Genomic DNA, 26130 nt, shown 5'->3' on the forward strand with positions numbered 1-26130 from the left:
GGCTGCAGCCCATGTCAGCACAGTTGCGATTAGAGCTGCTCCAATCATTTGTTGCTGACAATTGTTTCATTGCAGTTGGCCTATTTTCTCTGTGCTCCAGCACATCCTCCAACATGCTAATGCTGTCACTGATTGAGGAACAGTCTTTATGGATTATGCCAGCCCACAAGGGGAGCTTCGTGCCTTTGTGGTGACTCGGCTGCTGAGCCCCTCCAAGAGATACACATTAAAATACCTCTGCCCTCGCCAGTGATGCAGAATGCTGGGCCCCCTGCAGACCTGCTCCCAACTTCCACTCCTGCAGTTCCCTGCGCCTGCTCATGGGACCAAGCTCTGACATGCTGTGGAAGGTCACGGCCGGTCATCCACACAAGCCACTGCTGCCAGGTGCATTGGCCCTGCCCATCTGTGTGATCACGTAACTCCCCTTCGGGAATCTCCCCACTGGTTTCCCATCCAGTATCGTATCACATTTACGCTTCCTGTCACCACCTCCAAGACTCAGTAAAACTCTGCTGCTCCCGACTTACCCTCCCTTATCAAGCTTTGCATTGCCTTGTCCCTACCAATGCCCTTGTCCACCCATCTGTGGATCCTTCACAATCCCCTTCTCCCCTGCAACCCTCAGATGCGGTCTGATCTCATCCATGGGCCCTTCCCACATCCACAGCTCAGTCCCTCTTACAGAGCCACATTGCATCTTGTGCTCCTTGCACAACAAAAGCAATAGGAAAAGACAACACCCCCCGCCCAGGCACAGCTGAGTCCCAGAGAACCAGGCTTACTAAATCCACACAAACACACCGAGGAGGAAGGGCAAATGGTGGTTGTGACTGGTGCATGGGAAGTCTGTTCCCGTACAGTGGCATGCAGGGCAGTCTGCCGACAACCCAACTCCTGGCGGCCCTGGTTCATGCACTGTGTGGGTGAGAGAGCGGGGAGACTCCCTTGCTGGGGGAAAGCTGAGGTTCCTGCAGGGGGCAGGATGAGCAAGGACTGGAACAGGGTCCTCCTGGAGAGGGGAGAACTGGAATTTCATACACACAAGAAATATCTGCACTGGTGCCTCTAGCAGTGAGCACCACTAGCAGATTCACAAATGATTTAAAGGGAAACTACCCTATTCCTACACACCACAATGCACCACTGCCATGCTGCCCATGGTGAATCTCATTGGTTTATATATAAGTTGCCCGCTGTTGTTCCCCCTTCCCTGACCTCTGCCTTTAGATTGTGAGCTCCTCAGAGCAGGGGCTGTCTGTAAGTGCATGGAAAGCATCTAGCCCATACTAGGCACAGTATCGTTCAGTGCCTTGTATGAAGACAGAGGAAGAGGGTGCTTCCCCCTTCTCAAACAAGGAGTGCTCATACTGATGTCCAGTTCCTAGGGGTGCACACTGGCGGCAATGGGCCAAAAGCAGGACTTTCTTTTTGCTCTGTGTATGCGCAGTGCCTCACTCCAGGGGGTCCTGTTCCATGGCTAGGGTCCTTAGCATGGCCGGATTAACCCATAGGCTAATAAGGCTATAGCCTTATGCTCTCCATTACATATTGAAGTAACAGCTGAGTGACAGCAGTGTAGTCATCGGAAATTTTTTGTCTCCTTAGATATTGCTTTGTACAAAATTAATCCATCAAGATTATGAATTCAATTTCTGGTGGTTGTGATTTTGTCTTTGTGGGCTAAGTAACTGTTTGTGGGCCCAAGCAATATTGAACTTTGTACAAAGTAGGCCTACAGTGGACATTACAAACAATGTTGAAGAAAGGAGGATGGCAGAAACTGAAGGAGGCCAAAGAAAGATGGCAAAGACAAGATGTAGTGCTGAAAGGTACTCCTCCTTGCCTAACAATTTTTCCTCCTACTAAGTCTGGTGATGAGGAAGTCCAGGTGAATACCAAGTGAACCCGCCGCACCTGCGCCTGTTGAAAAGGAGCAGCCTGTAGCTGCAGTCTCACCCCACTCCTCTGAAGACTTCTCCAATGATCCAGGCGAGTGGGACATGACTTCTCAAGATCTCATTGCATATTGGACTGAGAAGGGTCCACAGAAATGCCAGAATCTAGATGACAGGTTTCAGAGTAACAGCCGTGTTAGTCTGTATTCGCAAAAAGAAAAGGAGTACTTGTGGCACCTTAGAGACTAACCAATTTATTTCGAAAGCTCATGCTCAAATAAATTGGTTAGTCTCTAAGGTGCCACAAGTACTCCTTTTCTTTTTGAGAATCTAGATGCTGACTTTTCATTGACAAAGTGAGAGTAAACCAGCCAGAATCCTTATCTGACCAAATCAGTATTTGAATATCTGAAGCCTAACAAACAGATTGACAAGTGAGAATGGCTCATCTATTCGCCTTCTAAGAAGACGGTATACTGTTTTTGGTATCAGAAAACAGGCAGCAATAAAAAGTGGGGAATGGTCTGCGAAGGCTTCATTGAAGAATACTGCATACATTACCAATCATGCAAGGAGTAAGCAGCATACATGGTCAGTTAGCAGCTACCATGCCTGAAAGAAAGTGGCAGAATTGATACCCAAATGAAAAACCAGTTTTTGGAAGCTTGTGCTTATTGGAAGAATGTTCTCAGATGCGTAGTTGAAACCATAGCTTTTCTTGCTGAGCATGATCTGCCATTCTGTGGAGCAGATGAGACTGTTGGATCGAAACACAATAGCAATTACCTTGGTGTTTTAGAGCTAATCGCTGAGTTTGACCCTTTCTTAGCTCAGCACATCAATGAACACGCAAATCATGGAAAAGGCCATACAACATATTTATCAAAGATTATTTGTGAGAATTCATTGCACTGCTGGCAAAGATGATGCTATCAGCCATTGTAGATGAGATCAAAGATGTAGGATATTTTTCAGTGTCTGTCGACTCGACACTGGGTGTGTCACATGTAGATCAGCTGACTGTCATCTTGCATTATGTGCTACCCATTGGACCAGCTGAACGTTTCAAGACCTTCATAAACATCACCAGCCACACAGGGGAGAAACTTGCCTCATACCTACTTGGTTTCCTCACCAAAAATCAGATTGACATCAGCCTTTGTCATGGCCAAAGCCATGACAATGCAAGTAATATGAGTGGCAAATATTCAGGGATGCAGGCAAAGATAAAAGAGCGCAATGCTTTGGTTGATTACATACCATGTGCTGTATACTCACTCAACCTTGTTGGCCAGTCTGCCATGGATTGTTGTGTTGAAGCAGTTTATTTTTTTGGATTTGTCCAAGAATTGTATAATTTTTTCTCTGCATCAACCAGTTGTTGGATGATTCTGCTCAGAGCTCAAGTATGAAACTGCAGAAAAACCTCAGAGTCTCTGGATTAAGTTTAGAAGTGTGAGCAACAAGGGTGATGTCGTGGTGGGAGTCTGCTATAGACCACCGGACCAGGGGGATTAGGTGGACGAGGCTTTTTTCCGGCAACTCACGGAAGTTACTAGATCGCAGGCCCTGGTTCTCATGGGAGACTTCAATCACCCTGATATCTGCTGGGAGAACAATACAGCCATGCACAGACAATCCAGGAAGTTTTTGGAAAGCGTAGGGGACAATTTCCTGGTGCAAGTGCTGGAGGAACCAAATAGGGGCAGAGCTCTTCTTGACCAGCTGCTCACAAACCAGGAAGAATTAGTAGGGGAAGCTAAAGTGGATGGGAACCTGGAAGGCAGTGACCATGAGATGGTCGAGTTCAGGATCCTGACACAGGGAAGAAAGTAGAGCAGCAGAATACGGACCCTGGACTTCAGAAAAGCAGACTTTGACTCCCTCAGGGAACTGATGGGCAGGATCCCCTGGGAGAATAACATGAGGGGGAAAGGAGTCCAGGATAGCTGGCTGTATTTTAAAGAATTCTTATTGAGGTTACAGGGACAAACCATCCCGATGTGTAGAAAGAATAGTAAATATGGCATGCGACCAGCTTGGCTTAACAGTGAAATCCTTGCTGATCTTAAACACAAAAAAGAAGCTCACACAAGAAGTGGAAGATTGGACAAATGACCAGGGAGGAGTATAAAAATATTGCCCGGGCATGCAGGAGTGAAATCAGGAAGGCCAAATCACACTTGGAGTTGCAGCTAGCAAGAGATGTTAAGAGTAACAAGAAGGGTTTCTTCAGGTATGTTGGCAACAAGAAGAAAGTCAAGGAAAGTGTGGGCCCCTTACTGAATGAGGGAGGCAACCTAGTGACAGAGGATGTGGAAAAAGCTAATGTACTCAATGCTTTTTTTGCCTCTGTCTTCACGAACAAGGTCAGCTCCCAGACTACTGCAGTGGGCAGCACAGCATGAGGAGGAGGTGACCAGCCCTCTGTGGAGGAAGAAGTGGTTCGGGACTATTTAGAAAAGCTGGACAAGCACAAGTCCACGGGGCCGGATGCGATGCATCCGAGAGTGCTAAAGGAGTTGAGGGATGTGATTGCAGGGCCATTGGCCATTATCTTTGAAAACTCATGGCGATCAGGGGAAGTCCCAGACGACTGGAAAAAGGCTAATGTAGTGCCCATCTTTAAAAAAGTGAAGAAGGATGATCCTGGGAACTACAGGCCAGTCAGCCTCACCTCAGTCCCTGGAAAAATCATGGAGCATGTCCTCAAGGAATCAATTCTAAAGCACTTAGAGTAGAGGAAAGTGATCAGGAACAGTCAGCATGGATTCACCAAGGGAAAGTCATGCCTGACTAATCTAATTGCCTTCTATGATGAGATAACTGGCTCCGTGGATGAGGGGAAAGCAGTGGACCTGTTGTTCCTTGACTTTAGCAAAGCTTTTGACATGGTCTCCCACAGTATTCTTGCCAGCAAGTTAAAGAAGTATGGGCTGGATGAATGGATTATAAGGTGGACAGAAAGTTGGCTAGATTGTCGGGCTCAACGGATAGTGATCAATGGCTCCATGTCTAGTTGGCAGCTGGTATCAAGTGGAGTGCCCCAAGGGTCGGTCCTAGGGCTGGTTTTGTTCAATATCTTCATAAATGATCTGCAGGATGGTGCGGATTGCACCCTCAGCAAGTTTGCAGATGACACTAAACTGGGAGGAGAGGTAGATATGCTGGAGGGTAAGGATAGGATACAGAGGGCTCTGCTGCCCAGTTCTCAGGGTGGGATTGGGGCCGCAGGTAACATCCTAGCTCCACCGAGAGTTTTGCCATTGACATCACTGGAGCCAGCTTTTCATCCCTCAAATCTCCATTTCCAGGGGACTTCTCAAGAACCTGCAGACTGATCATGTCCTGTCTGGTAACAGAGTCCCCAGAGGAGGGGATTCTGGGCTGGTCCCGTGGTCACTGAGGTACCCGTTACAATCAATGCTGGTTTTGTTCCTGGATCTGCCACTGGCCTGCTGGGTGACCTTGGGCAAGTCACTTCATTGCTCTGTGCCTCAGTTTCCTGCACTGTTAAATGGGGATAATGACATTGACTCCATTGAGCTCTGCTGATGGAAAGTGCTATATAAGGGCTAGGGATGATTATTATTTTCCTTTCTGCCTCCTTCTCAGCTTTGACCACGAGAGCAAACTACCCTGTCAGCCCCACATTTTCCCCTCCTGGTTCAAGCCCCAACCCACTCCTCTGCTCTCTTGTCCTGACTGGGATGAGCCGGGCAGTAGGCAGGGGAGCCTTCCATTCACAGCTCCATCTCTCAGGGAACCAGCTGTGGGCCAGAGAGGGTTGTGCCTCCTACAAAGGGAGTGGTGTAGCAGTGAGGGTGGAGACCCCTGTGTGAGCTGGGGCTGTCCCCCTGATGTGGTCTAGCTGATGTTTAGTGCATGGCTATATTAGTTTAACAGGGGGGCCGTAAGGAAAACACGCAGGAAGGACTCATAATGGCTCACGATAATCCACATTGGTGCAAACACTCGTGGGCTGTTCAGAGACAATGGCAGGCCAGGAATAGGTCTCGGAGCCAGAAGGACTCCAGCTGTTTACAAAGGGACTCTCTGTCCAGAGTGGGGCTGTTCAGGTATTGTTGTTTGGGGGAATCCAGACATCCGCTGGAGTGCTGAAGAAGAGAGGCCAGCCTAGACTGCCCTCATGGGACGGCAGGCTGTGAGGAGAGAGAGATGTGGGCAGACTTGGTTTAAATTCCTCTCTCTGAATGCTTTGCTTTACTGTTACATGACCATGACTTTTGGTTTCAGGCAGGTTGTTTGGTCGCTCTGTTCCCCTTTGGGCACAGACTCCCTCTGGGAAGAACTGCAGGTGCCACACCCACTTGGACCTATGGGGTGAACACAGTTGGTACACAGGGGGCTGTAGCCCAGGCCCCGGTCTAAGCATGGGAGAACTGCAGAATTCCACCCCAGGAGAGGTAAAGGCACAAGGCCTGGTACCTGAGGGGTACACGCAGAGAGACCAGGGAGGGACAGAGGTGCAGCTGCAGCCAGCCTTGCAACCCTGACACATGATCTGTAAATACACAAATCACTCTAAGAAAACACTAGCCTGTTTCACTGATCCCTGCTTCAAACAGGAAGCTGACCCACCAAGCCCCCAAACTGTGGCCACTTGGTAAAGGGGACATGGTACAAATCGATTTCTTCTGACAAAATAGGACTGCCCTGAGCATATGCCTTAACGGGCCAGACTCAGGAGCTGCCAACAGGCAGGGATCAACCTTACCACTACCTCTCTCCCCAGCTGCCTGTGGACGCGTCTGGATGGGACCTGGAGAGCTGCATGCTCTGCAGGAGACTGTTTAACTCTAAGAGTAACCACCCTTCGGAAGTGTCTGAGCCTCCCCATCAATCCTACAGATGATTTGACACCAAAGCATTGAACGGCTGAGTCTGTCTTTTGTGCCCAGTGGGGCTCATGTAGTTTTGAAAGAGAATATGCCATGTGTGTATTTGGCCTGAAATCCAATCTGCTGGCCTCTGGAATGGTGTGTGTGGAGCCTTGGGGGAAGCTGGGCTGAAGCTGGGGAGCTATGGGACCTGCTGCACCTGTGGCCATGTAAGAAAGAGACCAACCCAGGTAAGATCTGCTTACCGTTAGCAACTCACCGAGCCTGCTCTTTGACGGGGTGTCCATTTCTGACCAAGTGGGAGGTTGCTATGTAGCAGAAAGACCTCTCTTTCCTTTCTCCCGGGCACAGGTTTTCCTTGTCCTTTTTGATCAGATGCCTTTTCTGATTCCTGATTGTTTGAGGAAGTCTCTCTCGCTGGGGTAGAAAGTGCCTCTCTGGCTCCTCCATCTCTCCTCTGTCAGATGGTGGTTGACTGTTAGTATTACCTGTATTAGCAGAGTGCATCTCAAGGCTCCATTGCACCGGCTGCTGCACAGTCACAAAGGAGAAAGTCTGTACTCGAAACAGACAAAGAGTGAGAGAGGAAACTGAGGCACACAGAGGGGATGTGACCTTGCGCCAGTCACCCAGCAGGTTGGGGCACAGCTGGGAACAGAACCCAGCTCTCCTGATGAATCCAGCCAGGGCTGCAAGCAGTTAATGTCTCACTCATTAAAGGCAGGCAAAGAATTATTTGCAGATGTTATTCAGCGAATAATTTTGAAGCAATGGATCTGAGAAATGCTGGCAAGTTTGAAGGCAATATACAAACAGAGGCCAAACTCATCCACTCTGTTGCTTATGGATGACTCAGCCGGCTCTCCTGAGGAAAAAGGGCAGCTGATGAGCACAGCTAGCCATCCTGAACAGGCTCAGCATCCATCTCAGCATCCAAAGGGGCAGGGGCGGTTAGAAAGCTTTGCTGAATTAGCCAAACCTGTAACTCTCCCACCCTTGATCCTTATTCGTCCCCACAACCATCTAGCCATCCCTATGGACCCTACTCCCTCATACGCTTTACCTACTGTACTGTGGTAATGTCCCTTGGGATAAGCAGCAGCTTGCTAATCCACCCCAACATCTCCAGGGCATAGCCTGCTGGTCCCATTCCCCCAGATTCCCGGTGCTATAGCCACATAGTTCCCCCAAGTCCTTTAAAAGGCCACACAGCTGGAAACAGCCAAGCAGCTTCTGGATCCAGTTCCTGGGGGAACCCAGCCCACAGAGAGGTATGAACAGAGGGCTGGCCCAGCTGCACTGCCCTCAGAAGAGAGGAGGGGAGAGAAGCCCATGGTGGACAAGGACATGGGGTTGAAAGCAAGGCAGGTGGGTGAAAGAATGGCTGGGCTTTCCCGGCTCCCCCTGGGAATATTTTGAATCTCAGGAGTGGGTTAGGTTTGGGGATGTTTAACACTCTGAGGCGGGAGACATTTTCTGTACATCAGCACAGGGTAGAGCAGGGCCCCTCTTGCAGGGGCATCTGGGGACAAGAGCAGATGTGTAATAAATGCTGGTGGCAGCCCCAGCAGGGAGTGCCACACAAGGGTGCCTGCCACCACTTGGTTGCTCCATGTCTACACGGCTCCTCCACAGCAGCGCAAAAACTCTTCTGCTCCTTCTCCCTTCTGGCTACCCATAGAGGAGCTGGATCCAGGCAGCCCGAGCCACCCACTCTGGCAGTCCCCTCTCTGGCCTGGGTGAGAGGACCCCAGGAATAGAGAGGAGACTGCCACCTTGACAACAGGCTCCAGGTCTTGTGCCAACTCTCCCCACCTGCATGAGACAGGGAAGGAGAGAGGGGAGTGTGAGGAGGCAGGGGAGGTGCATGGGGACAGGAATCACTGGGAAGGGAAGCATGGGGAGTGAGGGCTTTAAAGCAGGGTGTGCATGAGACCATTTACCTTGTGTTATAAGTGGCAGCTGTGCAAACCAGGAAAGAGGAGCGTGAAACATCAGCTCACATGAGCCATGGTGAGTTGGAATGATTGATCCTTTAATCTAAACAAGGCATCTTTGATTCCACAGTAGTAGTCACAATACACAGAAAAACATACGTCACAGATAAGCATGAACACACATTCCCACCTTATTAAAACTCACTGAAAGACTTAAAACCAGAGAAGAGCTGAAAAATACAACCTGAGGTCACTACATTCAGCTTGACTACATTGCTATAAATCACTATACTAATGGCTAAGTGCTGCCTACATTTCTCTGCAGGCCTGGAGAGGGGATGAGAGCTCTGCATGCTCAAAATAAGTGCAAAGTAATATACACAAGAGCTTTACACTACAGTAAATAATCCACTTTATTTAAACACTTGGATAACTAGTTCCTTGCACAGATGGGTCTGACAGACAATAACTCTTGTAGTTAAGTGAGCTGCGACAATGCGTTTCAAATGAGAACACTGCAAATTCTGCTCTAGCAAGGAAATCTAGTGGCATTTTGGATGAAGACAGTTTTGCTGAGTTATGTGGTTTGGGACATTAGCTGGTAAATGGGCTGCATGCATCATTATGCAGCAAAGGTCCTGGCTGGCAGCTTTGTGCTTTTCAAAGTCTTCTTGGTTTGGGAGCAAATCAGATGTTTGTACCTTCAATCCAGCACTAAGAACATGCTGTTTCCAGGCCAAGGCCTTTGTGAAAAGTTACATTGCTCAAAGATTTCAATGTGGGGTTAAAGTGGTTTTGACCACTCTCGGCCTAATCAGCCCTGAAGTCTGACCATATTGAAAACTGGTGGCCACAAGGTGGAGCGTGTTTCCACGGTATGCATCCGATGAAGTGAACTGTAGCTCACGAAAACTCATGCTCAAATAAATTGGTTAGTCTCTAAGGTGCCACAAGTACTCCTTTTCTTTTTGCGAATACAGACTAACACGGCTGTTACTCTGAAACGTGTTAACATACAACACACTAAAAACATTAACATACAGCTGGGGAAATAGGCATTGCTTATATAGGAAGTACACAGAACTGTACCTAGCAGAGGGGGCTTGAGGTTTACAAACCCCACTCCCAGAGCTGTAGCCATCACACATTGTACAACACACAGTCCCCAAAGTAAATAAGAACATTAGGTGCATTTCAAGCTCCAATAAAAGACAAGCGCTTAATTTGCTAAGCTAGCAGTGTTAGCCTTGGCTGTGACATTTTATTTTTAAGCTCTGACAATATTACAAATGATGAGAAGTATAAAAATGTAGGATAGTATGTGATATTGGCCTTTAGGCTTCTAGAGTTAATACATACTTAAAAAAAAACACTCAAAGGAATTTTCTGTAAACATCTTAGAATTCTTCAACTATTTAGGCCACATTTACTCCAGTATATCTAGAAATCGAATGCACTAAGTCCCTCATTCTGCAGAGCTGAGCGCAGGAACAGGAAGGGAGGCAGGGGGAGAAAGTAGCTTTAGCCAACTTTGGACTCCCCATATTCTGGAGCTGACAGTCCCATATGTCTATAACCTGTTGGAGTGGAGAGGTGTAGGGCTGCAATAGTGGGGAAACCCCCTTATGGAGGGATTACTTCCCAGTGCCTGATTCTGCCTCTTTTATGCCACCAGAGTGTTGTAAAGGGGCCTTAGGAGGATGGAGAATTAGTTCCTATTCTGTCTTGTATCTTTTGGCAAGATATAGTTACTTTCTTGCTAGTGATGCCGGCACACACCTAAGAGTCACCCAGACAGTGAAGGCACAGAGAACTTGTAATGTTCATACCAAACTTTTTACAGAAGGACAAATGATACCCTGCAGTGAACATCAGACAAGTTATTGACGGGGATTGCTAAAGGGACACTTTCAATTTAAAACAAAAATTCACCCCTCTCTGGAAACAGCCAGTAATATCTAAGATTACAGCCACTGAAGCATCAAAGACAAACATTTCTGTTTGTGTACTCTACCTGCATTCTGTGCACATACCAGCACTTTGGGTAGAGTCCATTTCCCTACAGTTTGTGTGGTTCTTTCACATAACGGGGGGAGGAAACAAAGCACAGCATTTTAAGATATAGAAAACTGATCTGAAAGCCATAAAGATTGGCAGGCATGGCACCCAAAACTATCTTTAATTCATAGATTACACTCTGACAGTCTCCTTACAGCTGTCTGAACAAGCTGAGAGTATAAACTTGCTTAGTAAACCATCTCTAGATATTAGCTACCAACTATGGCAATTACTTGCAAAAAGAAAAGGAGTACTTGTGGCACCTCAGAAACCAACAAATTTAAATTGGTCGTCTCTAAGGTGCCACAAGTACTCCTTTTCTTTTTGCGGATACAGACTAACACAGCTGCTACTCTAAAATATGGCAATTATTGTCACTGCTAGAACTTCCTTTCTTTTTAGAAGACAGAAATGAGGACAAGTCCAACTAGATCTCAATTCTATGGATATTTTGACCCCACTCCTCTGCTTTCCAATCTGGACAGGGGATGGAGGCTGTGTTCATATCTGTGTTCGCACTAGTCATGGACAAGGGTAAGGTATCCACACTGATTTTTACATCACAAGTAGCATTGTGTAACCTGGACCACAAGGTTCTGTGGACTTGTTCTGGACCGCTGCAGGATCCTTTCAGATGACAACGGGGGAGCAAAAAACATTTTAGGAAAAATGGGCCTGCACAGCCATAAGAATGAAAACAGCATCCAGTATTTGTCTAAAAGGGACAAGTGCACACTCCAAGGCTCACTTAAAATCATCTTGTTGAAGCTTTCCAAGTGAATTCACTTTAGCTGAGCAGAAAAACAGCAATTTAAAGCCTAAGTTATGAGAGCATCAAAACCAGAGTTCGGAATGAAATGCTTTCACCCTCTTTGTATGGAGGTTGGCATGTGACCATTGACAAGAAACCAGCTGCTCTAATATCTCTGTATCTTCTCAGCGAGGTCAGTTATTGCCCAATTGTCTTAAAATTGGAGAGCTAATTACATCTGTAAACATAGCAACGTGGGACTGGAAGGGACCTCCTGGGTCACTGAGTCCAGTCCCCTGCTATTGCAGGCAACCCCATGAGATCATCTTGTGTATAACCTTATCAAGCTTCATCTTAAAACTAGTTAGGTTGTTTGCCCCACTGCTCCTATTGGGAGGCTGCTCTGGAACCACCCTCCTCTAATGGTAGGAAACTTTCTTCTAATTTCCAGCCTAAACTGATTCTTGGCCAGTTCATCCCCATTTATTCTTGAGTCAACACTGTCCTTTAGCTTAAATAGCTTTTCTCTCTCCCTGGTGTTTACCCCTAAAGTGTTTATAGAGAGCAATCAGATCCCCTCTCAGCATGACTTTTGCTAAGCTAAACAAGTCAGGCTGTTTTAAGCCTGGTCTGCACTACTGTGGCAAATCAATCTAAGCTATGCTACTTCAGTTATGTGACTAATGTAACTGAAGTCAACGTACCTAGATCCGCAGTGTTTACACCGTGCTGTGTCGATGCTCTCCCACCAGTTTACCCTATGCTTCTCAGGGAGGTGAAATACAGACATCAATGGAAGAGCACTCTCCCATCAATTTAGCATGTCTTCACCAGACCTGCTAAATCGATGCCGCTGCATCGATTGCAGCAGTGCTGATTTAGCTCTGTAGTGAAGATGTGCCCTTAGTCTCCTGTGTAAGACAAAAAGAAAAGGAGTACTTGTGGCACCTTAGAGAATAACAAATTTATTTGAGCATAAGCTTTTGTGAGCTACATCTGATGAAGTGAGCTGTAGCTCACGAAAGCTCATGCTCAAATAAATTGGTTAGTCTCTAAGGTGCCACAAGTACTCCTTTTCTTTTTGCGAATACAGACTAACACGGCTGCTACTCTGAAACTCGTGTAAGACAGGCTCTCCATTCCCCTGATTATCCTAGTAACCCTTCTGTGCACCTGTTCCAGTCTGAACTCATCCTTCTTGAACAAGGCAATGGCACCCACATCCTCTCCCCGTCACAATCTTTACCTTTTAGGCAAGAGCACTGTTGCTCACCTGCAGACTTTTTACACAACCTGGCACCACAAAGTCATCAAGCTAGATACTAACTCACAAAGCTCAGAAGTCTTGTTTCTATTCCAAAGTATGTTTACCATATGGTCCATTCGGGGATATTAGAAAGCTTTACAGGCTCATCTCTTGAGGTAACTCTATGGGATAATACACCTTTGTGGTGTCATATCCTTTATATTAGATTTATAAGGACAAGACAGTTCTCCACACATTCCTACACATGTCCATCTTCAAGGCCACATGACTGATGTACTGGAGGAATGCAGAGCTAGATCACAGATTTGTTATTTTTACTTTAATATTCCCCCCACCCCTTTATCTGTACATCTCTCAGGTGCTTCGGAAAACAGGAATTGCCATACTGGAATAGATCATTAGTACTCCTGGTACAGTAATTGGTTTTAAGGATACATTACACTGCATGGCACATATTTTTTTTTTAAGTGACCTTAGTTTTTTCTTTCCACCAAATCTCTTGCATGAATACAATATGCCCCTGGGAATTTAATTTCTCATGTAGTTCTGCAATCTCTTTTTTTTCAATTCAGATACTGTGCCTTCCCTCCACAACCCCAAAAGAATAACTATCTAGTGGGTATTTCCTCCTCACTGGCTATGCAAAGAAACTATTTGCATAGCTTTTCCTTGTTGGAGGCCTAACAGACCCAGAAGAACTTCCCACCAGTGCTCTAGCTAAAGAATTTATTTTCTGCCTCTTTGGCTACTTTGTTAATTTCCTTTTCATCACCACTCTACACAACAACATTTATGTTCTTTCCTATTTGTCTCAGCAAGCATAGAGCTCCATTTATTGTAGAATTGATTTTGCTTAGATACAATCAGCTTCATAGAATAGACAAAAATAACAAAATATAGTTTGGCACACATCACTTCCACTGTTATTTTGATTGTTTTTTTCCTGTAGTGGACAGCAGTGCTATAACCAATATACCGAAATTTTAGAACATGAATAATCCCATGGAAATCAATGGGAATAGTCACCGGCTAACATGCTGAAGCCTCTTGCTGAATTGGGGCCTACATACCTGAGATCAGGATCTCAATGGAGCTTATTTATGTTTAAAGACCTAAACAGTCTACACCATGTGTCCTCATGTGGCATTAACTGTTTGCATGTTGTCTGCCTTTCAACTGAGGTGTAAGAGGGAGTAACTGTGCTCGAATGCCCTGCTCTGATGACAGAAGAATACATGAAAGGGAGCTCTGCTTACCCAACTGCTAGGACAGCCTTTTCCTGTTTGCAGTGACAAACTGCACCCTGCCTAAAGGAGAGCTGGTACAGATACCCCAGAGTACTCATTCCACACTTTATTAAAACCCTATTTGTGCATTTCCACTCCCAAAATTGCCAGTTCCCAACATATTCAAAAGCAGATGCCTTTACCTTTCCAACCAGCCACCCACTTGACAAAGTGAGGCTCTGTAACTGGAATGTAGCTGGCAAGCGAGGGGCAGGCTGCTTCAGAAGGAGAAAGAATCGATTACAAAACCTTGGTAATCTCAAGGTTATAGAAGAGGCAGCAGAGGAAGTGCACCCACCCCACAAATGGGTTGAGTCAGAATAATGTACTAAAGCCACTAGGGGGCACACCCACTATTAATCAGCCGCAACAGCACCAATTAGTACATTTACAGCACAGAGGGACTGTTTTCAGGAAGTAACTATCTAACAATATTTATAAGAAGTCACATCTACTATTTATGCTATATGACAGGGGTGCGCAAACCTTTTGGCTCAAGGGCCACATTGGGGTTGCGAAACTGTATGGAGGGCCGGGTAGGGAAGGCTGTGCGTCCCCAAACAGCCTGGCCCCTGCCTCCTATCCGCCCCCTCCCATTTCCCACCCCCTGACTACCCCCCTCAGAACTCCCGACCCACCCAACCGCCCACTGCTCCCTGCTCCTTATCCAACCCCCCTGCTCCCCGCCCCCTTACCATGCCATTCAGAGCGGCAGGAGCTTCTGGCCAGAGCCAGTCCCGCCGCTCAGAGCGCTGGCGGTGTGGCGCAGCGAGGCTGCGGGAGAAGGGGGGACAGCGGGGGAGGGGCCGGGAGCTAGCCTCCCCAGCCGGGAGCTCAAGGACCGGGCAGGACGGTCCCGCGGGCCGTAGTTTGCCCACCTCTGCTATATGAGATAGTAAGCCAGCTATACTACAGGCATCCTCTGCTGTGTGCTGATTTACAGTATTTCTACTAACCACAGACCTTACTGATGCATGTTCTTAAATACCAAGAAAATAAGAATTAGCTGCTTGGCTAATATGCAGATCTCCGTCCGACTTCTACAGCACCTGGAGATGTGGAGCGATCGTATCCTGGGATGGCCAGTGCAACCGTATGGGCTGGTACATGTTTTGGCCCAGCAGCACATTGAGAGCAAGATGGCACCAAGAATAGCTTTCCAACAGATCTCATTTTGTCCCAGCCTGAGTCCACATATCCCGCAGAATGAAGCATGATGTTGTTGATATTGTCAATCTTGCTTGTCAGATGAGGCTTATGATGATTCTTTCATCCAGTCCCGGTTCACGCTCTCTGAGCAGCATAAGACACTGCAATGTGTGCCTCTTCCTTTTCATTATGGCCATCACTGGTTCCACGCTCCAAAGAGAGCAGGTGCATTCAGGGGCGACAGCCAGAAGTATTTCACCACATTGTACTGCATGTAGCCCATGATGAAGCCAAAGGCCACGTCTGTCACGTTGTGTCTGCCCAGCATGACTCTGGAGATGCCCACAATGATGGCCCATAGAACCACCAGGACCCGCAGAGGAATGGCAAGCACCAGGTGGTGTAGGACAAATCTGCACACCATGGCAGCTCTGGTAGCATGGCCTGATGGGAAGGAATATTTGTCCACAGAGATAGTGACAAACATGTCCATCTTGTTGTGAGTGGGACGTCTTCTCCTCACGAGCCCTTTCACCACCGCCACCAGGACTAAATCCAGCACCAAAGCTAGGAGATAAATACAAAGGGGTCATTTTCCACGTTGTGTGTCATAGAAATTAACCAAAACTAACCCAGGGATAAATAATGCTGCTGTTGAAACCCAGAATCAAAGTAATAAGCAAACAAAATATTTAGGATGAGCACCAACTCCATCTGCATGATGAAAACACGTATGTGGGCAGAATATAGCATAGGTTTCCTGGCTATGCGTGTATCTGTGTGTACCTACAGCCATCCTAGTGCCACCTGGGGCTTGGTGCAGTACCGTGCCCTTCGCTGTTCCACAAGTAGCCTCCAAACTCACTGGGCAAGATTGTCAGCAGGTGTAAGTCAGCCTAGCTCCTTCAAAGTCAAGGGGGCGTCATCAATTTACACCAGCTGAAGAACTGGCTCATTGTGCCAGAATGCTTTTCTCCTCTGTGGAGCATTTCCGCTCACCATTCAACTCAGGGCTCCCACAAATCCCTTTTTCAGAAGGGATGAAAGGATTCCTGTTCTAAACTGTTACCTCTTTTCCTAGCTCTAGATTCTTACACATCACAATGGGTTACCTACGGAGGTGGTGGAATCTCCTTCCTCAGAGGTTTTTAAGGTCAGGCTTGACAAACCCCTGGCTGGGATGATTTAGTTGGGGATTAGGTTCTGTTTTGAGCAGGGGGTTGGACTAGATGACCTCCTGAGGTCCCTTCCAACCCTGATATTCTATGATTCTATGAATGCACATTTAAGACCAACAGAAAACAGCTCATTTTCAGTATAATTCTTTGGCAGGCCAGGAATTGCCAGGATAGGATGGTTTATATGTAGAGAACGCCTCTTCTTCCACCCTGAGATCCTCTTCATTCCCGCTCTTCCTTCCCTCCTTCAGAAGTCCCACAACAGATACCATTCTATAAACACAATGGACTGCTACGTCTGGCTCAATTGAAAAGATTGAAGGGTCATTGGGGTAGTAGAAACTCATCAGTGCTTGTTTGAATCGGCTGCAAGCTCTTGCAGTACCATATCCTCTGTAGCTCTGATTCAGAGTTCCAGAATACAAGTCACAAGGTCATTCTCTTGCTTTCAAGCTAGCAGGGATACGGAGGCTATTCCATGGAGAGCTTGACCTTCTGGCTTCTTCAGCCAGCATGAGCCTCCATGTCCCTGCTAGCTTGAAAGCAAGAGAATGACCTTGTGACTTGTATTCTGGAACTCTGAATCACAGCTACAGAGGATATGGTACTGCAAGAGCTTGCGGCCCATTCATACAAGCACTGATGACTACTACCCCAATGACCCTTCAATCTTTTCAAGGGAGCAGGCGTAGCAGTCCATTGTGTTTATAGAATGGGCAATGGCACAGCTGGCATCAGCTCCTGGGATGTTGCTACTGAAAATGAAATTGGTGATGAAAATGGTTTGCATGCATTGCAAAAACACCACATAGTTTGGGATGAAAGGCAGTCTCCAACTGGGAGGATCTGGAAGCTGTAATACCAGGGCATGCTGAAGGCTGGGATTCAAGTTCACTGGCACAACTGAGTGACTCAACCAAGACTATGATTAAGTCTGCATGTCTGTCACAGAGATCACAGAAGTCATGGACTCCGTGACTTTCCATGACCTCCGTGACTTCTGCAGCGGCCAGTGTGGTTGGCTCTGGGGCTGCCCGAGCTTCCAGGCAGCCCTGGGGCCAGCAGCAGTTTGGGTGTGGGAAGAGGCTCCGGGGATTGGGATGCAGGGCAGCGCTTACCTCAGGGGGTTCCCTGGAAGCGGCTGGCATTTCCCTGCAGCTCCTAGGCAGAGGGGCCAGGGAGTTCTGTGCACTGCCCCTGCCTGCAGACATCGTCCCTGAAGCTCCCATTGGTGGAGGTTCCTGGCCAATGGGAGTGGCGGAGCCAGTGCTTGTGGCAGGAGCAGCATGCTGAGCCCCCCTTTAGGAGCTGCAGGGACATGTTGGCCACTTCTAGGGAGCTGCACGGAGTGGGTAGGGAGCCTGACAGCCCCGCCAACCCTCTACCACCAGTGGGGGTCCCAGGCCACATGCCTCCACCGCCTGCCTACCTCCCAGCAATAGTGGGGGTCCCAGACTACCGCCCCAGCACCCCCGGCCTGCCCTCCCAGAACTCCCCTGGCCCAAGTTTTAGTTAGGGATATACAGTACAAGTCATGGACAGGTCATAGGGCGTGAACTTTTTGGTTTACTTTTACTAAAAATATCCATGACTAAAACGTAGCCTTCCCTTAACTGTGATTACATGCTGAGCTATAGGGAGCTGGCATCAGCTCCTGTGCTGCTGCTACTGAAAACAAAATGGACAATAAAGTGATGATGAAAGTGGTTTGCATGCATTGCAAAATCACCACATAGTTTGGGATGAAAGGCAGTCTACAACTGGGAGGGTCTAGAAGCTGTAATACCAGGGCGTGCCTAAGGCTGGGATTCAGGTTCACTGACACAACTGAGTGACTCAACCAAGACTATGATTACATGCTGAGCTGGAGGCAGCTGCACTATTAGTGCCTCAATTACTTTCATAAACACTAAATTCATCCACTTAAGCCACTTCCAGAAATCCTGCATGCTGGACTCCCCATTGAAGGTTAGGATTTCCAGCTGGAGGATTCAGGTGTACCCTAGCTCACAGCACTATGGCCATATAAATCTAGATTATCAGAACCTGCCCAGATATGGCAGAACAGCTGTTTCATAGAAACAGAAGAAAGCATGTGCCACCTTTTCAGAACACTGATATCTCATCCCAAGCATGTTTGGGATGGCCCCAAAAGTGCTGTGTCCCTAGGATGACTGAAGGCACATTTGCCTGAATTGACCACGAGTCAGAATCCCTAGACTGCCATGACGAGGGAACCGTGTAGATGCAGGAAGAGCTGGCAGCCAGCTTGCTGAAGCGGTCTCTGTGGCAGCAGCTTTGGCAGATCCCCATGGGGCAGGGGTTGCATGGCACACTGGTTTCCCAGCCCTGCTGAGTGCAGCCCCTGCCCTGGGGCACAGGGAGGCAGGGCCCTGGGAAGCTGGCAGAAGAGTGGCAGGGCTGGGATACCAGCACAGATCAGGGCTGGCTGGGATACGCCCTGCTGGGTGACTTGCCCCAGCCTGGGCTCTCGGGAAGCAGCTCTCAGGTAGGTGACGGGGGGGTGGTGGTGGTGACTCAGCCTCTTCCCTGCCCGCTGCTCTGCCGAGCCTGGGCCCCGAGCCAGCCGTGATGAGAGGGGAGAGGCGCCCCTTCCCCCGGCCCCTCACCGAAGAGCAGGTTGAGCAGCACCTCGCGGCCCGCCGGGCTCTCGCTGCGGCCCAGCCCATACAGGGTGCCCGCCAGCCAGGGCACGCCGTGGCCGGAGACCTCGAGGAGCCGCAGGAGGGGCCTGGCGCTGCCCCAGGCCGAGCGCTCCCCGGCGCACACGCCCAGCCGCCGGGAGACCCGCAGGTCGGCGGCCAGCAGGGAGCGCAGCGCCACGGCCGCGCAGGACGGGCTGGGGACGGGCGCGGCGCGGCGGGACGGGCTGGGGACGGGCGCGGCGCGGCGGGACGGGCTGCTCCGGGGGCTGGGCATGGCGGCCAGGCACGGACCCGTCCGGTTCTCCTCAGCGCCCGCCCGGCGGCCCCAGCCCGGCCGCCTGCTTCCGCTTCCGCCTGCCTCACGTGACTCCGCGCGCCCTCGCTCCGGTCACCCTGGAAACCAGGAGGGGCCGGACCTGCGGGCCGCGTGGGCTCCGTCCAGTCCTTCCCCGGGGGGTGGGTTCGGAGGACGGCTCCGTCCTACCACTTGAGGCAGAGCAGGGTGGGGTGAGAGTGCAAGGGGCTGGAGGCTCGTATGCTGCAGGGTGGGTGGGGGTCCTACCCCATGGGGTGGGGCAGGGTGTTGTAGAGGAAAGTTGGAAAAGGTGAAGCCCGGTAAAGAATCAGAAACCAGGAGACAAACAAAGGGCACCTCAAATTTATTGTTTTTGTAATCTCGTGATTTTAAGCCAATCTCATGATTTTGTGGGGCCTGACTTGCTACCTTTGAATGTTTGGGGTTGGCAATACTGGAAATCAGGACAACAGCAAACAATCTCACAGCAGAAATCTGAAACATAATGCACGCGCCTCCTAATACACATGCCCAGTGCTCCAAACACACTTCTGCATCCTGAACTCCCATTGGTGGTGGCCTGACTGTGGCACATTGTGTCTTTTGAGACGTGGCTGATGATTAAGGCTGCGTGTTTGTCAGGGAGGTCACAGAAGTCACGGATTCCGTGATTTTCCATGACCTCCGTGACTTCTGCAGCGGCTGCTGCAGCTGGCTCCAGGGCTGCCCAAGCAGCTCGGGCAGCTCCTGGGCCGCCGCACTCGTGCTGCTGGGGCAATCTCAGGCCACCGCACACCCCTCCTCCTAGCAGCAGCAGTAGTTTAGGTGTGGGAGGGGACTCAGGGCTGGGGCACAGGGTTGGGGTGAGGAGCGGCGCTGACCTCAAGGGGTGTGGGGGGCTCTGCGGACGCTGCCAGCATGTCCCTGCAGTTCCTAGGCAAAGGGGTCAGGGAGCTCTGCATGCTGCCCCTGCTTGCAGTGCCCCCGCAGCTCCCACGGGCTGCAGTTCTCAGCCAATGAGAGCTGTGGAGCCCGCACTCATGGCAGGGGCAGCGCATGGCGCTCCCCTTGCCTTCCCTCCCCCTAGGAGCTGCAGGGATGCACCAGCTGCTTCTGGGGAACTGTGCGGAGCCAGGGGAGAAGCATGCTGGCCCTGGCAACCCTCCTTCCCAGCACCAGTGGGAGTCCCAGGCCATGCGCCACTTGCCCCCCCCCAGCACCAGTGGGGGTCCTGGGAAACACCCCCACCCAGCACTTGCGGTGCCCCCTGGGCCGTTTCCCCTAGCACCCGCGGCACCCAGACTAAGTTTTAGTTAGGGGTATATAATACAAGTCATGGACAGGTCATGGGTTGTAAATTTTTGTTTACTCCCCATGACGTGTCCATGACTTTTACTAAAAATACCCATGACTAAAACATAGCCTTACTGATGATGTATGCATGCATTTGTGTTGGGATGGTGGCTCACTGTGTTGCATCCTACCCTTCCTCCTGCATACTGTGCAAACTGCCCACACATATTTCATTGTCCCTAGTGTTAAGGAAAAGTTAGCATATGTGACTCCATTTTGGTTTGGGGCCCACCATTGTCTAAAAGCAAGCACATCATGCACCAGGAGGAGTGTTCCTTAGATACTGCATTTTGATTTAACCCTTCTATTTAGTTTTAAACTAAACTGTCCTATGAAAAATTAAACACAGCAATTCTGGCCACAAGACAAACACAAAACACAGAACATAATTCCTATTGTGCCAGTAAATTCATGATATGTTGAATTGCTTTTCAGCTGGCATCAGTTTTCTCTGATTTTCTGAAAAACAAAAAGAACATAGATCTACCCCTTCTGGGCAGTCAGTTATTGCTTAAAATATCTCCTTTTTAGATGTAAGCAGTGTCAGAATGAGCTCCACCCTGACATCTGGTGGTGAGGTGTGGCAAGTTGTGGAAAAGAACTTCAGGGGCCGATCTCATTTGCATAGGCACACCCACCACGCCTAGAATGAGACCATAGCTGCCCAAATGGTCACTTTGGCTGCTGTGGGATCCCCAGTGTCTCTGTTATTGGGACAGGAAGAATAAATTGTTATTACCCTGATTATGGGAACTGTGCTTGGAACTGTACGTGGCCTTTTGTTATGATGGAGGGATTCACCATCAACTAAGTAGCACTCGCTAGGCAAGGGTCATGGGTTCCAAAACTGTGTGAAGGGAGAGAGGCTGGGGACAAGTATTAATACTTGGTGGCATGGGCCCCTTGGTGAGGGCCTTACATGCTGATTGCACTTCCTCCTCTCTCCACTGTGGAATATCAGAGCTAATTTTGATTTCATTAGAAGTCTAGTTATAGGCTGCTGAGCTCACTTTGGGCTGACAGTGCACCAGCACTGGGGCTCCCCTACTATAAGCTGAATTCACCTAAGAGCTGAAATCACTGAGTGTTGTGTTAAGTAGTGGGGGAGCCTGAAGATATATTGTGGAGCAGTTTGCGGGACGGCTGGTGAAGCAGTTCGACGCGGAGCAGTGTGTGGATGGCAGGAGCTGCTTGTGGGCCGTGGAGCTGAGCGAAGGAGTTCGTGGGGCGGCTGGCGGAGCGGAGCGCAGCTGAGCGAAGGAGTTCGTGGGGCGGCTGGCGGAGCGGAGCGGAGCGCAGCTGAGTGAAGGAGTTTGTGGGGCGGCTGGCGGAGCGGAGCGCCGCTATGGGGCGGTCAGCTTCAGATCACGTAAGGTGCCTCTTACCCCCGTCCCATTTCCACCCAGGTTGGGAGGTAAAGCTCCGCCGATAAACTTTCGAACTCTGGGGCTGCCCTGACCAGGGACAGAGACTTTTGGGGCATTGGACTTTTGGGACTTTGGGTGATTTGGGGTTGCTGGACTCAAGAACCAAAGGGAAAAGGGCATGCCCCAATTTGCCTGGGGTGGGGTTGTTTTTGCTCATGGGTTGTGTTATGAATCCGGTTGGTGATGTTTCCCCAACATAATGCCACATTGTTTCTCTCTGTTATTAAAAGACTTTTGCTACACTCAGACTATGTGCTTGCGAGAGGGGAAGTATTGCCTCTTGAAGGCGCCCAGCGGGGGTGGTATATATTTGTCCCAGGTCACTGGGTGGGGGCTCGAGCCGGTTTGCATTGTGTTATTGGAATGGAACCCCTAGGTACTGAACCCGGCCCTTGTTGCTGCCAACTCTGACGGGCAGAAGGGTTACATTTTTGGGGGCTCGTCCGGGATCTCCTGGGTCAGTACCCCTCGCAAGCACCTGTTGAGTGATCCACTACATTGGGAAACAATTTATATATTTTTTTTGTTTGTGCTTATATTTTGAGGAAATTACTGTTTGTATAATGGCTAATATGTCAGGTTTGTTGGGCCCTGGCTCAGCAGCTTCTAGCTCGGAGGCTGCAGCCTTGGCTGATGATTGGACAAAAGCTCTGGGGCAAATATTGGAAAAGGTTGTGCTGCCCCATGCTGAGTCAGACTCTTGTCGTAAGTTAAGATTATTTGCTGGGGAGGAGGAGTTTGAACCCTGGTTAGAGCATACCACTGAAATGCTGCAAGAGTGGGCCGTACCAGATGCAGAAAAGCGAAGATGCCTTATAGAGAGCCTTGGCGGCCCAGCATTAGATGTGATTCGCACCCTGAAGCTCATTGACCCTGGGGTCGGTGTGAGGGACTGCCTAGAGGCCCTTGAACACAACTTTGGGAGCGTAGAGGGCCCTGAAGACAGCTACTGTAAGTTCCTTAATTCCCGACAACAAAAGGGCGAGAAGGCTTCAGCCTACATACAGAGACTGGAGAGACTGCTTCAGAGAGCTGTCATGAGGGGAGCAGTGACTGCTGAGCAGATGGATCAGACTAGACTGGCTCAAATTGTAAGAGGAACTCAGTATCAGAACCCGATTCTACTTCATCTCCAGCTAAGAGAACGACGGGAACATCCCCCAAGTTACTCCCAGCTGATAAAAGAGGTCCGAGAGGAGGAAGAAAGGCAGGCTGCCAGTGAGTTTTGGGAAGCCCAAACATCGGAGCCAGCCAGCACAACACCACTGCAAATGGCCAGTGTACTGATGGTGAGCACCAGAGAGGAACTTGCCCAACAAATGCAGGTCCTGACGGAACGGATAGCTGAGCTGCAAAGTACCGTTGACCGAGTTAAGACTTCTAGGAATAAGAAGCCTCAAACTGTGGCGATTGAGAAGCCCGCACTTAGAGCCACCATCCCCCCCAGGCGAAGGGGGAAAGGTCAATTCTTCTGCTACCGATGTGGTCAGGATGGACACAGTGCTGCCAAGTGCCGTAATGAAGAAAACCCCTCCTTAGTGTATGGAAAGCTGAGGATCAGTTGGGAGAGATCCGGTAGCTGCCAGAGGGTCTGGGGACGGGGACCCCCCAGGTCTGCAGGATTTGAAGATTCCCCCAGAAAAGACTGTCCAGCTGGGATCCCTGCAGGACTGATAGGGCCTCGAGCAGAGGTCATGGTGAGGATCGAAGGGGTGGAGTGTAAAGCAGTGCTTGACACTGGATCTCAAGTGACTATTATATTTCAGTCATTCTACCAACAGATGCTTAGGCACCTGCCTATACAGCCACTGACTGGCCTTGGCCTATGTGGCCTCAGCATGGATGAATACCCCTATCAAGGGTATGTCATAGTGCACCTGGAATTCCCAGAGGAGGTTGCTGGGGTAAGAGAAGAGGTAGACACAGCTGCCTTAATATGCCCTGACCCTAAAGGGACTTCTGATGTGTCTGTGCTGATAGGGACCAACTCCAGTCTCTTCAAGGTACTCGCGGATTACTGCAGAAGGCGGGCTGGGGACCAGTACCTGAATACCCTGATGATCCATACGGTTTGTGCTGAAGCCTATAGGAAAATTGAGAGCACTAAAAGGGACACATCTGAGCTACCGCTTGGGGCACTGAAGTACGCGGGCACAACCCCCTTAGTAGTGCCTGCAAGGACGGAGCAAGAAGTGCTTGTCATGAGTACCTGTCTGAAAGGCAGTAAAGGGACGTTAGCAATGATAGAGCAGCCGATGGGAGGAGAGCTCCCTGAAGGAGTGCTGGTCCCCAGTGGAGTCATAACCCTACCTGCTGAAGCCCAGGAAAGGGTGACTATACTGATTGCTAATGAAACGAGTCGTGATATTTTTGTGAAGCAAGGACAAAAGATAGCAGACCTCTTTGAGCCTGAGTCGATTGTAAAACCCCAGTATGAAACTCCAGTTTCGGCAATAGACCCAGCAAAGTTTGACTTTGGAGATTCACCAGTGTCCGAGGACTGGAAAGATCGCCTGAGGAAGAAACTTTGTGAAAGATCCAAGGTGTTCTCACTGCATGAGTGGGATGTGGGATGTGCAAAAGGAGTAGAGCACAATATCAGACTACATGACTCTCGACCTTTCAGGGAGAGATCTAGGAAGATTGCTCTCTCTGAGATGGAAGATGTGCGACATCATCTTCAGGAGCTGGCTGCGAATGGCATCATTACAGAGTCCCGCAGCCCATACGCCTCACCCATTGTGGTAGTCCGCAAAAAGAATGGGAAAATCCGGATGTGTATTGACTACCGCACCCTAAACAGCCGTACTGTGGTCGACCAGTACACTACGCCTCGAGTGCAAGACGCCTTAGACTGTTTGCTGGGAAGCCAGTGGTTCTCTGTGTTGGATCTCCGAAGTGGATACTACCAGATCCCTCTGGGAGAAGAAGATAAGGAGAAGACAGCCTTCATCTGCCCATTAGGGTTTTATCAGTTTGAACGCATGCCCCAAGGGATTTCTGGAGCACCTGCCACCTTTCAACGTCTCATGGAGAAAGTTGTGGGAGACATGAATTTACTGCAAGTGTTAGTTTATTTGGATGACCTGATTGTGTTTGGAAGAACCTTAGAGGAGCATGAAGAAAGACTTCTTAAAGTGCTTGATAGGTTGGAGGATTATGGTCTGAAGCTTTCAATTGACAAATGCCAGTTCTGCAGAACCTCAGTGAAGTATGTGGGTCACATTGTGTCCCAAGAAGGTGTGAGTACTGATCCTGATAAAATAGAAGCACTCACTACATGGCCACGTCCAAGTAACTACAGAGAACTCAAGACCTTCCTTGGATTTAGTGGCTACTACCGCAGATTTGTGAAAAACTATGCTACGATTGTAAAGCCTCTGAATGATCTTACCAGGGGACATCAGTCCAGCAAGAACAAATCTAAGTCCAAGAATAAGGGGAGGTCCCCAAAGCCTCCTGTGCAGAGACACAATGGCCCCTTTGCACCATTTGGGCCACGGTGGGATGAGAGATGTGAAAGGGCTTTTCGAGAAATCATTACTTGCCTAACTCATGCTCCAGTCCTAGTTTTTGCTGACCCAAGCAAACCATTTATCCTGCATACTGATGCCAGTTTGGAGGGTCTGGGAGCAGTCCTGTACCAGGAAGTGGAAGGCAAATGTAAACCGGTAGCCTTTGCCAGCCGAGGATTGTCTGATAGTGAAACTCGCTATCCCACCCACAAGCTGGAGTTTTTGGCCTTGAAATGGGCCATCACTGAGAAATTTCGAGACTACTTGTATGGTGCTCAGTTCCAGGTGTGGACAGACAACAATCCACTGACTTATGTGTTAACAAGTGCTAAGCTGGATGCTACAGGGCAGAGATGGGTGGCCGCCTTGGCTAGCTATGAGTTCAGCATTCAGTACCGATCAGGGAGAAGCAATGTAGATGCAGATGCATTGTCCAGGCGTCCGCAGGCTCCAGAAGTTGCTGTGATACCCACAGATGGAGTGAGAGC

General features: G+C 49.3%; 1 protein-coding gene and 1 long non-coding RNA gene across 2 annotated transcripts in view; one reads left to right on the top strand and one right to left on the bottom strand.

The window, feature by feature from the left end:
* The window catches only part of LOC140915842 (uncharacterized), a 13982-nt gene extending 4346 nt beyond the window's left edge, over positions 1-9636 (top strand). The window contains exon 3 of the long non-coding RNA XR_012160298.1: positions 6655-9636. This is a non-coding gene — a long non-coding RNA (uncharacterized lncRNA). The remainder of the gene's footprint in view (positions 1-6654) is intronic.
* Positions 9637-14720: 5084 nt separating this feature from the next.
* PLPP6 (phospholipid phosphatase 6) lies at positions 14721-19376 on the bottom strand. The gene is made up of 2 exons (XM_073358188.1): positions 19017-19376; positions 14721-15775 (listed from the first exon to the last, which is right to left on the bottom strand). The coding sequence occupies exons 1-2, from the start codon at positions 19324-19326 to the stop codon at positions 15405-15407; spliced, it is 681 nt and encodes a 226-aa protein (XP_073214289.1). The 5' UTR covers positions 19327-19376; the 3' UTR covers positions 14721-15404.
* Between the last annotated feature and the right edge of the window lie 6754 nt (positions 19377-26130).

This window comes from Lepidochelys kempii, chromosome 8 (genome assembly GCF_965140265.1).
Source record: "Lepidochelys kempii isolate rLepKem1 chromosome 8, rLepKem1.hap2, whole genome shotgun sequence".
Classification (NCBI taxonomy): domain Eukaryota; kingdom Metazoa; phylum Chordata; order Testudines; family Cheloniidae; genus Lepidochelys; species Lepidochelys kempii.